General features: G+C 34.9%; 1 protein-coding gene across 1 annotated transcript in view; it reads left to right on the top strand.

The window, feature by feature from the left end:
* Positions 1 to 12,095, top strand: part of LOC104460400 (chromosome unknown open reading frame, human CXorf30) — a gene marked incomplete at both ends in the record, with an annotated part of 81,867 nt that extends 69,772 nt beyond the window's left edge. Inside the window, 3 exons of the mRNA XM_010078846.1 lie at positions 1,449 to 1,620; positions 3,136 to 3,297; positions 11,927 to 12,095. Coding sequence (XP_010077148.1) covers positions 1,449 to 1,620; positions 3,136 to 3,297; positions 11,927 to 12,095 — 503 coding nt within the window. The remainder of the gene's footprint in view (positions 1 to 1,448; positions 1,621 to 3,135; positions 3,298 to 11,926) is intronic.
* Between the last annotated feature and the right edge of the window lie 1,888 nt (positions 12,096 to 13,983).

Genomic DNA, 13,983 nt, shown 5'->3' with positions numbered 1-13,983 from the left:
TAAAGAATGGAACAATGTAGGATGATCCTAGGAATTTTATTAACTGTAGGAAAACTGTTCATGTTTAATTTCATAGTAACAAAGTACATTTATTGTAATATAGTACATTTATAATAGGTGGATTAATACATGGCAATCCTGTGTAGTTGGTACTCAGTGCATATCTCAAATGACTGATAATCTGTGTGTTGGTAATAATGTTTTGCTTATGTCTGTGTAGCTCTTTGGTCCAGCATAAATTGGACAGAGGTCTGTGTGAAGGATCCACTTTAAAGAGTCAGAAATTTTTCCATTTAAACTGCTATATTTCTTAGGGTTAATCTATATGTTACAAAAATATTGACAACCAGTGTTCAAGCTTCTTGTTAGCTAATGAAGTAGAAAGAAGGGATTTGCACATTTCAGAAAAGGAGAAAGGACCACAAGCATAGGAGGGTGTCGCCATACTCAAATTTTGGCAGCATTACAGATTGGCAAAACCAAAGTAAGCTTTTTTTTCAACTGTCTCACAGTGCATTGTCCCTTGGACTTTTTATATAAAGAAACAAGTAGTCTGTGTTTTAGAACTCCGAGTTGGAAGGCCTTGGGAATTAACTCTGCAGCTGACTGGCCTTCTATAGCTAGCATATATATATATATACAGGGATATCCATATGAGTTCTGGGCAACACATTGTACTAAGCTGTGCAAATTCAAAATGTGCCCTGAGATACGTGGTCATAGTAAAATGAAATATCTTTTCATTTATTTAGTGGTTTTGTTAAAAGGCTTTTCATCCATAAAACGTGTAAAACTTTTAAACTGATTAGCAGCTTGAGATTCTTTTCCTCATAGAAATGTTGCCTTCTGTGTACAAATTACTATTGTATACTGAGTATCACAGTTTTCTTTATTACAGCTGGAGGAGACATTTGATTCAAGAAGCTCAGCTGTTTATTCTTGTGTCATTATTGCTTGGCCTTTTCATAGCTGCTAAAGGGAATAAGAGAAGAGGCTGCTAGTGACATCTTCACAATTTTGCTGTATTCTGTTTCTCAGGCTTGCAGCCGTCAATGGCACCAATGTCCTTAATGACTTTTTTTTTTGAGATTGTCCCAATGGCATTACTCAAAAAAAGTATTATATTCTTGCAATTTTCATTTACCCAATGAACTAAAAGTATCTCACTCTAATGTAGAAGTGGTAGCCAGAACAATATTGCTATTACAGTTCACATCTCCTAAGTAAGTTTTCAAGCTTCCATTTTGCTGGAAACTATATAAAGCCTGTCATATGAAACTGGAAGCTTTTGCTATGAAGTCAGAAGCAAATCGCTCAAGTTTTGGATTATTACTAGTTTTACTTGTCTGTCATTTTTAGTACCAAATAAAATAATTGTAACTACTAGACAGCCAACTGTATGATGTTAGAGTGCACACAGCCTGATCTTTTCCTCTCCTATCATATAGGTTTCTCTACAACAGTGGAATTTCTGTATGAATTGCAATATCAATCAAATGAAATTAAATCTCAGCTTGAATCTTTAATTGGTGTGCATCTGGTTCGAAGAGAAAGGGATACAGAATCTGGAATCATAACACTGATCTTTAGTGTAATATTTGCACCTTACAAACCAATGAGGTAAGCTCCTGATTACCAACAGAACATGCAATAAACCCCTGTCTAGTCATTCTTAGCTATGTAAGCACCTCCCTGCATTGTTTTCCTCATTTTGTTTTCACCTCTGAGATGTATTATTTTAGATTTTCTCACTTGTTGCTTCTCAGTATGATATCTTTGGTATCAAAACTGACAGTGTTTCTTTTTATTGCTTGTGAGATGGTTTTGTTGAGTTACTTACTGCCTTAGTCCAATCAATTTACTTCTAAAAATTGGAGTACTGAAAGACTTACAATGAAAATCAGTTCTCAAAATTTACAGAAAGCATATAGACAAAGCAGTCTATCAGTCTTGAAGAACTTTTCTTAGCTGAGCATGTGTGCCTGTTCTTTAGCTGGAAGGGATGGTTGAATTTTAAAGTAGTCTCTGGTGCTCCAGTAACAGCAATCTACAGGAAAATATCCTCTTTTATAGCTGTGATGTGAAAAATTATGGGTTTTCTTCAACTTACATTAGTCCATCTCACCTCTTGAAAAAAAAAAAAAGAAAAAAAAACAAACTGTGAGAGGGAGATACTTTTGGAAAGAGAGGGAAGTTGTGCTTTCCTGTTGAAGCAGTCAAATGTGTATGGGGAGGAGGTTGGAAGGAAACTTCAGTAAGATGCAGGCACTAGGTAAATTCAGAGTCTCAACATTACCAGGAAGATAGGGAGCAGTCACTGCTGAATAGAATGCTTTGCATGCCAGGAGGGTATTTTTAGGATGCAGGAGGCAATGGTATTTGCAGTAGTCCAGAAGGTTACTAAAATAAACAAAGAGCAAAACTTTAGGAAAGACTGTCCCTCCACCTCATTCAGTGTCATTGTGTCAGAAAGGAGATTAATTTAGAAAGCCTTTTTATTTCTATTCTGTCCATTTTTTTTATTATTGCTGTTTTTTCAGGTTTTTTTTAATTTTTATTTTTACGTACTTGAGATCTATCAGACTTCATGTAGAGGACTCAATGATTGCAATTAATTACTTTCTTTGTCATCAGAACCTACAGCACCAACTCCCTTCTTAGGCAGTCTGAAGACATCAGAGCCTGGAATTTTTCTAAAGAAAACAGAGTTAGGTCAAATCTATTTGATTCTAATATGAACTGCTAACATGGTCTGGCCCAAATTCTCCTCTAAGACCACAGTAAATAAAGAATAATGAGTAAAACAAATTGAGTAAAATTTGTTTAACTCAACAGAGAGTAAACAGAAGAAACAAATCTCATGACTGTGCCCATCATTTTGCTTTCATATTATGCCCATTCTTGTACTTTGCTGTAAATATCAAATGTATTTAGTTTACATTCCAGTCTAAAGTGCAAGTGATGCGTACTATGCCATGTAAAATTAAGGATATATTCCAATTTAAAACAGTCTGTATTTTAGTTTTAATGTAGTATAGTTCTACACACTCAAGGCTTATTTTGGACATTAATTTACTGAGTTTATGTTTGATAATGCTGTACTATGTAATTAATGTTTTTATCTGAAATTTAAAGGAATGAAGCAACTTTAGTAGTACAGTGTGCTACAGGAGGTGTTTGGAAGTTTCCAATGCTGTTCATTGCTACGAGGGCAGAAGTGGACGATGTCATGAACATTGAAGCAGTTGGCCTGAATAAAGAATCTATAGTTGGCTTTAAGCTTACAAGCCAGACAAGGTAAAAATACTTATGATAAAGAATTTATGCAGTTTGCTGAGGCTAGAACTCACACTCGAACACATCAGGTAGGATAAATTTGGGCAACAGAAACATAATTGAGCTGCAGCTATGTCAGTAATACATTGTTACTTTCAAGTGCTGCATTGTATAGGTAACAAATGTGATATTGAAGCTGTACTGTAGAAAACAGAAACATTCTACATTTAGGCTGTAGAAAATTTGTGGAATAGATCCAAATGCTTATGTTATGACTTTAAAGTTTGGCCTAAAATGCTTATGTATGTTAAATTGTGCAATATAATGTTAAGGCAGGTGTGTTGTGATATTAAAGGCTCACTGTTAAAGCCTTAATGTTTTTACTCATAGATTGTTTTTCAAAGTACTTTGTACTTACACCAAGTTAAAAACAATCCTTTGCATTGTGCTTTAAATATTTTTAAATGTGCCATTTTTAAAAGTATTTCTGTTTTATTATGCAAGGATATTATTAATTCATCTCTACTCTGCCCTTTCACTAGATAGAGTAATTGTGTCATTCTTCAATATTTTGTTACTCTCTTTTTTAAAAGTCCTATGGAAATCTCTGTTATTATATTTTTACATACTTTTAATTATTTTCTCAGAGATTCATGATGTTATAGCAAACCCACTGTGTCATTTTTCTACAGCAGAAAGTTGAGGAATAAATTGTGTGGTAATGATAGATAAGTTTGAAAATATCAAAAAGCAAACCTGAAAGAACCATGATGCTTACAATCTAATTTGCTTATGGAATTGTTTTTAAATATCCTTTTTTCTTTAAAATTGACTTTTTTTACTTTATATCTAGAAAATGTGCCAGATATGCTGATAGATCGTTGACTTTCAGTATAGATACATGTTTTTGTAGCATCCACAGCAGGAAGTGTTCTTGGTTCCAACTGATTTTTTTTTTAAGAGCTTATTTCCAAAAGCTATGCATCTAAGATGGACAGTTGTTCCAGCTTTTAGATGGCTGTCAGTGATGACAATTACTGACGACTCTGGAAAAGGCTACTATCAAAGTGTTCAAGTTAACAGCTTCAATAGAACAGGCTGCTTCAGGAACAAAAGTGAAGCAATTGCTCTGGCAATACTCTAATCTCCTGGTAGATATTTGATAGTAGTGAAGAGACCTAATGTTCTGCAGAAAGGTATTATAAAACCTGAATCATTATAGTTATATAAAGAAGGAGCCAGAAGGACTGAAGACAGCTTCTCTTTTTCCTTAAACAAATTCCAGCTTTGTTTTACATAACAAGGATTCTTCCCATATATTCCAAATACAGAATGTAATGCTTGCACGTACTGAATAAGATCCGTGTTGTAAATAGTGCCAACAACTGATCTGTAAGTTTTATGTTGCTTTATCTTATCTTTGATTTGCTTAGGAAATTTTGGTGATAGAGGTTTTGTTGTAGAAATAGAACACTCAGCCAACCAACATTTAGCATAAAGAATCTGCAGTTTAAAAGCAATTACACAAGAAACCTGTACATTACAGAAGTGATATAATGCTTGAATAACTCAGATGACTTAGATTTAAATAAAACCATTAAGTATTAAAATATTGTTTAGAAGTTTCAATTGGGATATGGAGTATCATCCTATAGACCTTCCCTGGAAAAAATTAGCAGCACAATCCCATACAGAATCAGTTTTGGTACTTAAGGAGAGGTGAGGTTTTTTTCACCCTGCATATAGATACTTTCTGTCTTCCTTTCTTCTGCTGAGTGGTACCTTATGGCACTGCTACTTTGAGAGTAACTGGGCCAGGGGAACACATGTATTTCTGAGTAACTAGCTAGAAAGGGACTCTGCAGCTGTGTCTCTTTCTCCCTCTGCTATTTGCAGGACAGAGTGGTTGCACAGCATTGCTGAAAAGACCTGTACATCTTTTTGGGTTAGTAGGGTGCATAGTGATGCAACAAAAAATATTTGAGAACCACAGGGCCCAGAAAAGGCTCAGTATCTTATTAAGGACAGATTAGTATTCCCTTATATGTACCAAGTTGAATGAGGATCTTCAGTGATTCAAACAGCACCTTCGGTGACCACTACAAAGCTATGAGGTTTGTGGTTTTAGCTTTCTTTTTCTTTATGGCTACTGCAACTCAAATGTTGGCTTCTCCCTTTAATCTGACTCCTCCCCTCCCCAGCAAAATCTTCAAGGTGTACAACATATTTCAGACTGAATTAATGATTTTCCATTTTACCCATCCCTAGATTTGATGTAGTTGCTTCAGAAATGATGAACAGTTACAAATGGGAGGTAGTTGCTACGCTGTTCACAACAATCTGCAGTAGTCAAAGCTCTGAGAGTACATGCAAATATGTAATGCACTCTCTCTTTTAATACATTTAAAATTGACACACACATGCTGGCAATGAGAACCATCCCAGTATCTTCTTCAATAAATAATTACAGACACTAAGAATGCAGCCAAACAGTTTGGTTGTACAAAGAAAACTCAAATATGTTTAAAATTGTCTGCACTGAGGACAGTTGTGTTATATGAGTAGTCCAATATTTTACTTTCAGCTTTAAAAGTTCTAAAGGGACATCCTGTTGAATGGTCTCTTGTAATTACATTAAGATTGGTTAGCATCAAATAAGCAGATTTAACTTGTTAAATAAGAAAAATCTGCTACTTTTTAACATTCATAGAAGACCTTTTTTCGGTTTTTGTCATAAATTTAGGTTTAATTCAACACCAGCTGAAATCATTGACAACATTTCCACTGAGGTAATTGCCTTTGGTACAAGCCTCTAATGTTTGTGTTAACATTAGTGTTTATTTTAATACCAAATCCATTATTGAATACCAATGATTTACAGAATGACAGCAGTATTAACCAAAAAGAATAGATAGAATATTATCCCTGGAAATAAAAATTACAGAAACTTGTTTGATATCCATCTGAAATTATTGGTCCATTATTTTATGCTGATGTCTATAATTGAAACAGAGAAGAAAAATTCCAAAAGTTATGCTCTGCTTAAGAAAGCTAGTCATTTCTATGTTTGTTTTACTGAAAATAACTTCTTACTGTATTTTTAATCAATTATGTTTTGGGATCAGAACAGTTGTATTAATACAGACCTGTTTTTTGGAGAATATTTACTACTATGCACTCCAGTACAGAGGTATTTTGATGGCTGAATTTATTTCTTCACATTGAAATACTGATATCCAGCTACAGCAGAATGTTACCTTATTTGTTTTCCAGTGCAAAGACTTCAGTAGACAACATGAAACATAGATATACAAAGACTATGTTAACTTGAATATTTTTTTGTAAACTACCTTACTTTTGATTGTTTGGTCAAGATGATGGATAAGTCTCTCTTGTTCATTCTATCTACTCATTTCATACACAGCCTCCTTTCACCAGTATAATTCTAGCTTTCCATGTAGCTCTCAGTGATTGTTTTAATCATGTGTTGCTTCCCATATACAGTAAAATTTTATTCATCCTTCCATCCCAGCCTCTCATTCCAATCCTGTGTTTATCACAAACAGGATATTTGTTATATTGAGGAAACTTCTCAGGTAAACTATGCTTCAGAAAAACACACTTAGTCAGCAACTATTATCACAAAAGCAAACAGTGTGATATTAATACGGTCTCCATGGAGTGGTGTCTGCAAAATCCAAGGCTCCACCAGTTTATGGAAACAGAGCTAGAATAAAGAGAGAACAAATACAGGATGACTGGGAAGATGAAATTAGGCTTTAAAATGACTGCATGTGTAGATTTATGTTATCTTAACCTGCATTTCACATTTTGAACACCATTGTGGATATTTTCCTTATTTGCTCTATGCACATTTCCTAGTGCATAGAATAAATGTTCAATTAAAAACATTCCTTGATCACAGAAACAAATCTTAATGCTGTTTGAAGAATAGCAAGCAACTCAGTTTTTTCTGTATCCTCCCTAATTGTGAATGCAAAAGCAAAAAAAAATGTTTACAGTTCCAACTTCAAGAAATATTTCTCTTTTACTGTAATCAGTGCTGTATTTCATTAGTTACCATGAGCCAGAATTATGTATGCTGCAAAAAAAATGTATTCACTAAGTTCTCAGCGCACACACCCTCTCCTCACCCTCCGTCACGTATCACTCTGCATGTTACAGGCCTGGATTCCTATGCCAATCGCTTTGTTACCAGTTCTGCAAATTTCTACCATTAATCCAAAGGTGTAATTAGAATACTTTATTTTAGCATCTCCCACATAGTGGCAGCTGCATATAACAAATGTTGTCTAAGCTCCATTTTTTGGAGTGTGAGTGGAGGCTAGTAGAAAATATCAATAATGATACACATGCAGCAGAGCTTCCAAAAAGTTATGATCATGCTTCCAAATAATACAATACCTGACATGTTACAACACCTTAGCAAGAAGCTATATTTAAACATGTCACCTGGACTGTTTTTAGCAGGAAAAGTCATTTCACCAATCTGCAAATATTGTACCCCTGGGCAGAAGAGAAATGAGACAGAAATCTTAAAATTTTTTGAAGATAAAACACCTGCCTCCTGCTTTGTACACAACAAAATTGGTGTTAAACTTGATAAAGCATTCCTTGACAGTCATTTATCATCCAGTGTTCATATTTTTTGAAAGTCCTTTAATTCTGAAGCAGTCTTTCCAAGGCTATAGAGTGATAATTGGAGTTAAATCCTTTCTGATGTCCAGAGTTCAGGATTTAGAATGGATAATTAAACCGAGTTGGTTTTTGGTATAAAACCTAACCAATTTTGATAGTGAGGATTTCCTAATTTTTTTTCTGTTGTGGTTTTTTTTTGTTGAAAATAAATTATCTTAATCATACCAACTATCACTAATAATTTTATAGAATTTGACTACTGTATACAGTTAATAAGTTTAAAGAACTTCATTACTTAATAACTAAAATTTCTTGTGTCATCCAACAAGTGTTAACTACAAATTACAAGAGGTAGGTTTAGGTATGATTAACTATTTTTGGAAGCATATTGTAACATTTTCAAACCATATCTCTTATTTGCTTAAGAAGTTATATACTTTACTGATTAAGACATTTTGTTATTCTTCTTTTATTGGAAAACACCCACATTTGATGAAAACATTATGCATTGTTTTTTATGTATAGTTTGCAAAACTGCTGAGTTGGTTGTTGATGATCCTTGAGGTCTTTTCCAACCTTAATGATTCTATGAGTTTTGTAAAGGAATACATTTCTACAGGAATAATTTACTGCTTCACTAGTTTGAGGAAGACAGAAGTAAACATTAAAGCTACTTTGAGCCTTAATTTAATAAAGGCTTATATTTTCAGATTTGCTTGGTATTTTAGAAGTTTTGCAGTGAGATTTCTGTAGGAGTATGAATTTAAAGGTTTTCTTTAATTGAAGACATAAGGTGCTATTCTTTTTTAGTTTACTAATTTGAAAATTGTCTAACATGAGAACGATTGTAAGTACAGACTTCTGTTTAAGAACAATGCTATTTAAGAACAAGATTAAAGGAGTAATTGTAAATATACCTATTAAATACTAGCTCAGTTTCCACTCTTCCTGGTTGCCATTATTTCATTGTCCAATTATTATTTAAATTCAAATTAATATTTACTCTTGTTCATTATTTAAGGGCAGAGTTCATATTGGCTGATAGCAATATCAAACCATTATGACAGGAATCAAGGAACATACAGGTGGAAAGACACATTTGCTTTCTCGGGTTTATATGGCCTCTGCCCTCATACATACTAATTCATTTGTGCTTGGTTCATGTGTGTTTTCAAAACTCTACACATCATTAAACTTTATCGAGTATGTTAGTATCTGCCACCCTTGAGTTAAACAAAAACCTTCTTGAAAAAAATGTAGACTGCCTCATCAGTGTCCTTCATGGCTGAGTGTCATGGTTTAATCTCCGAGGGCAGCTCAGCCCCACCCAACCTCTTGCTTGCTTCCCCCACACTGGGATGGGGGAGAGAATCAGAAGGGTAAAAATAAGAAAAATCGTGGGAAGGGAAGGGGAGGGAAGGGAAGGGAAGTTAAGGGAAGGGAAGAAGGGAAGGCGGAGGTTTTAGGTATGACTATATGTGTTCATGTAAGTATGTATGTGTATATATATTTTACTCACCACAGAAAAAAAAAATTGCCTCTAGTACCTTGTGCCAATGCTGTCAAGAAGCATGCAGATGTTCTTTTTTATTAGTTTTTTTTAATTTTTCTTTTTGAAAATTAAAATCTAACATAGTTGATACAATAAGACTTTTTCTCTGACTTGCCAAATATCTTGTGTGCACAATTGTCAGTTTTATGACAGTTTCATTTTAAACTGTCTGGTCCCCTTGTCAGGACTAAAACTATAGCTTTTTCTCGTGTCTGTTTTTTGACTTACTCTTTTGAGGAATCATTTACGGTCTCTGAAGAAAAATGCTGTTGTATCACACCCTGCTAAGAGACAATTTCTGCAGGAATAAAGTCCCTATTTTCATGTGTCTTCTGTGCATGCACCCTGTCTAATCTCCCTTAGCATTTCATCATTGCATCTGTAGTCTAAGTCATGCTCTTGCATGCCTTATGGAGACAAAAAGTGCTTATTAGGAATCATCAACCCTAACTGCTTACCAGAAGACAGACTGAACACAGGAGATAAAGAAAGTGTTGTCTTAAAATGTTCCTAAATCTAGTCTACAGAGCAATGATGTTGGAATTGAAGGCCTGTGTTCAGGTGTGTATTTCCAGAACCAGAGTTTGAATATTAATTTCAGATGTTTTTGATGAGTGTTCTACTCTGCTACTCAGTCCAAGTGGCATTACTTCTTTTTCATCCTGTGCCTGCCCTTTGTCTGTTGTGGGTATGCTCTAGGCCGTCACAGCTGAGCAGCCCTTGCAGGAAATACAGATCTGAAAATTCAGGGCTTAGAATGCACATAGACAGGAACCTAGGCTGTAGCAGGATTAGCGCTTATGGCTCAGGGCTGTAAACTCAGGTGCACAACTTTAGGTACCACGAACAGAGATTGTCAGCATACGTTTGATGTAGCAAGACTTGAAATGTAGTTTCAGACATTCCATAGTTTTGCCCACCTCGCTGTCACCTAAAGGAAAAGCTAGGCTAAATTTGGTAATGCACCCAAGTCCAATGGCACTGCTAAATTTCAGTAATTTTTTTTTGAGGAGACAGAAGCCTTTTGGTTTCTGTTTTCTGCACTTGCGCTATTTGTTTCTACAAACTTACAGTATGACCTTTTTTTCATGAGGGTATTTTGAATTCAAGAACACCTTTCGTGAGAACATATTCCAAAGGAGAGCTTTTTTTAAACAAGATGACATAGACCCAGCGTACCACCCACTGAATAGCACTTGCCCGGGAAATGTGGGACACTTCCGTAGAGATATGAATTGTCATAAAATATTAAATTTCACTTCTTTATGAGTATTTTCTTTGAAAAGCAGTGCTCATTCTGGTGTGATGATCCATGAATAAACAGATTTTAACAGCTTTTATTGAGATGCTGTTAGTTTTTCATTCTTCAAATTTTATCAACTAAAAATGTGTTCTCTCTAAGCATGCATGATACTTGCCCTGCTGTACCATGGCAGGGTGTTGAGGATTATTTTTTGACCATGCAGTATTATTTCTAGTTTCAATTTCTTTTGCTCTCTTTCTGACCAGATAGTGATAGAGTTGTCCTCAGCAACACGTATAAAGACTAAAAGGAGAATGCCTGACTGGAAAATACAAAAATATATATTGTTTTCATGCTGAGAAAGTTTATGGCAAGGAGTCCCTGAGGAACTGTGATAGACAGGCTCTAGTTTGAGATTGCTTTGTAGTCCCCAGCCACTGTCTTTACCAGGAATAAGATATTTCTGGGCGGTCCAACAGTACTGCCATGAAGCAAGCAATTGGACAAGATCTGCAGTACTGGTGATAGAAATTCTTATGATACAACAGACATACAATAATATCAACACAGGAACCTAATTATTGTTTTTGCAGTACCTCAAATTCTTTAGTGTATGAGATATGAAAAACTTGGAAAACAGTGGCAGAAAACTGTTGTTTTCCATATGTTCATTTGAAGGCTTTCAGAACTCCCTCCCAATTTAGTAACACTCCACCAGATTGCAAATTTAGTTCTAGTCATAAAACTTAATAAAATGGGTGGCTTGTCAGTTTTATTTGGTTAGAGATTGGAAGAGTGAAGATTTTTTTAATAGGAAAAGTGGATTTTCACTCTGACATGCAATTTCTTTCTATCACTATTATTACGTCTTTACAGGTTAGATGATTCTTTTATTTTTAGTGGCAAATGCTAGCATTATTCTGTAGTTATTATAATATTTATAACAGCATGTATGTTTGGAATGGAAGACCAGTATGCAGGTTCCTGTGTATAAAGATTTTAAATATTTATGAATAAATAATAATTACTACAGAATATTTGTTCTATAAGTAAGAATGCTATTATTATTCTGTAGGCATTCCATGGAATTCCAAGTCTACTGAGTCATGCCACATGGTGGTCTGAAATGTTTGATTGTAGATAAATTGTATTAAGATATCATAAAAGGCACAACAGCTCCCTGTGCTTTTCTGTAGATACCCAGAGCCGTTCACTGCGCAGTTCGTGGCGGGCAGTGGTCCTGACTTCTTTGTACTGCCACAAGCTGGAGAACTTCTTCCAGCAAGCGCTGGTGGAACTCAGATAACTGTGGGATTCAAGCCAAGAATGTATGGCAAGAAGCATACAGCAACACTTGTAATTCAGGTAAGCCTTCATGAATTCAGTACACAAATATACCTTCAGGAGTGGAAGAGAAAAAAATCCTATACAGAAAAGCAGCACTGAAACACACAAATGCATGCACTGTGATTATTTTACTACTCTTCACTATGGACAGCAATAAAACTAAATTTTGAAAATGGACTCAGGACAACCTGGAAAAACAGTATATTTTAATTTCTGTGTTATCCCTTTGTCATCATCACCAGAGACAGATACTTATCTTGATACATTTACTCAAACTCCACAGACAACAGGGCAGAATGACTTTTCACAGAAAATCAAAATAATCTTGTCAAGAACTTGTGAAGAATATATGAGTAATTGAATATATGAGGCCTAGGTTATTGATTTGACTTGTATTATACCTCATAGGTTCAAAGGCACTAGAAGATAGATACTAAACTGTTGAAGGCAGAATTTCAGAACAGGAAGCCAGGGATAATTTTTTTAAAACTAGCGTCAAAATAAAAAGAATTTGTAGCCATGTAGCTTCTGTAAGTCTGAAGGTCAGTAAACATTTGAAAACATTTATTCCTTCAGTAGTAGAAATGTTCTTATTACTGCAGGAGTTAATTTTCAAGTCATTCTTTAGAAGGAAGCTGTTTGTCAAAAGCATACAGTGGCAGCAAACACTCCAAACTCTCTACAGATCGTGGTCTGCACTTTAAATCTATTCACTGCATGCTGGCAATGTTTTCAGGGTACTAGAAGTGAAACAGCAGTATTGATTTGAAAAATAAGACGGTCAAAACAAAGTTGATAAAAAGATGCATGGCAAATGACTAGTGTTTTATCTCTCTGAGTGACAACTTGTACAAGAGTGAATAAGAAATTCTAATCCTGGAAAAACAAGAAGGCCCTTTAATCCCTCCTACTTGTTTTCTTTTACCGTATTAGACGTTTAATTAATTTAGTCTTTTTACATAAACAGCAGTGATGCTTATCACTCTTCCATTTGAAAAAGAAAATAAATGACTGGATTTATTCTGTGTTCTTTTATATTTGCATAATGCTATATGACACATTTACAGTGCTCAGAAACTTCTAGTCTCATTCTGGAACTGAGCTGTTTTTAGTCATGACACATGAATGTACTAGTCTTGTTTGTCTTTGGTTTTACTTCCGTCACTAACAAAGATCTTTAACATAATGAAGTTGTCTGGAAGGGATCAACATGATGGTCAAAAGTCATTATTAGCTTTCTAAGAACTCAGTAATCAAAAATTTCCTTTTAGGAATTTATCAGTACAGATGGGCTCTGAGTAACTGGATTTTTAACCTACATCTACTCACACCTCAGTCTCTATGATCTAGGCAGACTGCTCTTCACATCTCTACCTTTGGTACTGTGTGTGGGTGTAGGAAGTCACTCATACATATTACATATACATATCAATCACATCTTGTCCAGTCTATGCCTGTATGCTCAAAAATACATTGAGGACTCTTAGTGCTCATAAGTGCAGTTTTTTTGGCCAATATTACACCATCACATTAAGTTAGAGATAGTTCTAACACTCTTACTCTAATGGAAGTATTAAACTGTTTCAGTAATATTTTGAAGAGGCTCGTGTTCTCTTTGCTCTTATTCATAGTCCTGTTGTGTACACTGGACTTCTCTTTTTCCTCTCCACACCAGCTGTCATTCCTGTTGTTCTAATATAAGCCAGAGCATCTGCGACTGTGTGTAATTCTGCTGCTGTGCTCTCAACATTGACCTGAAATAAGACTTGATGATATGTTGACAATACCAGCTCATGTTTGCCTTTCCTGTTAGCTGAAATAATTTTCATTAGTGACCTGATGGAAACAGATTTAGTTAGATGGCAAAAACAGTATTAAATCACTCTTATTGGTGGAATAATAATGG

Source organism: Pterocles gutturalis, unplaced genomic scaffold (assembly GCF_000699245.1).
Source record: "Pterocles gutturalis isolate BGI_N339 unplaced genomic scaffold, ASM69924v1 scaffold6976, whole genome shotgun sequence".
Taxonomy (NCBI): Eukaryota; Metazoa; Chordata; class Aves; order Pterocliformes; family Pteroclidae; genus Pterocles; species Pterocles gutturalis.
This window is presented reverse-complemented; position numbering and strand designations above follow the sequence as displayed.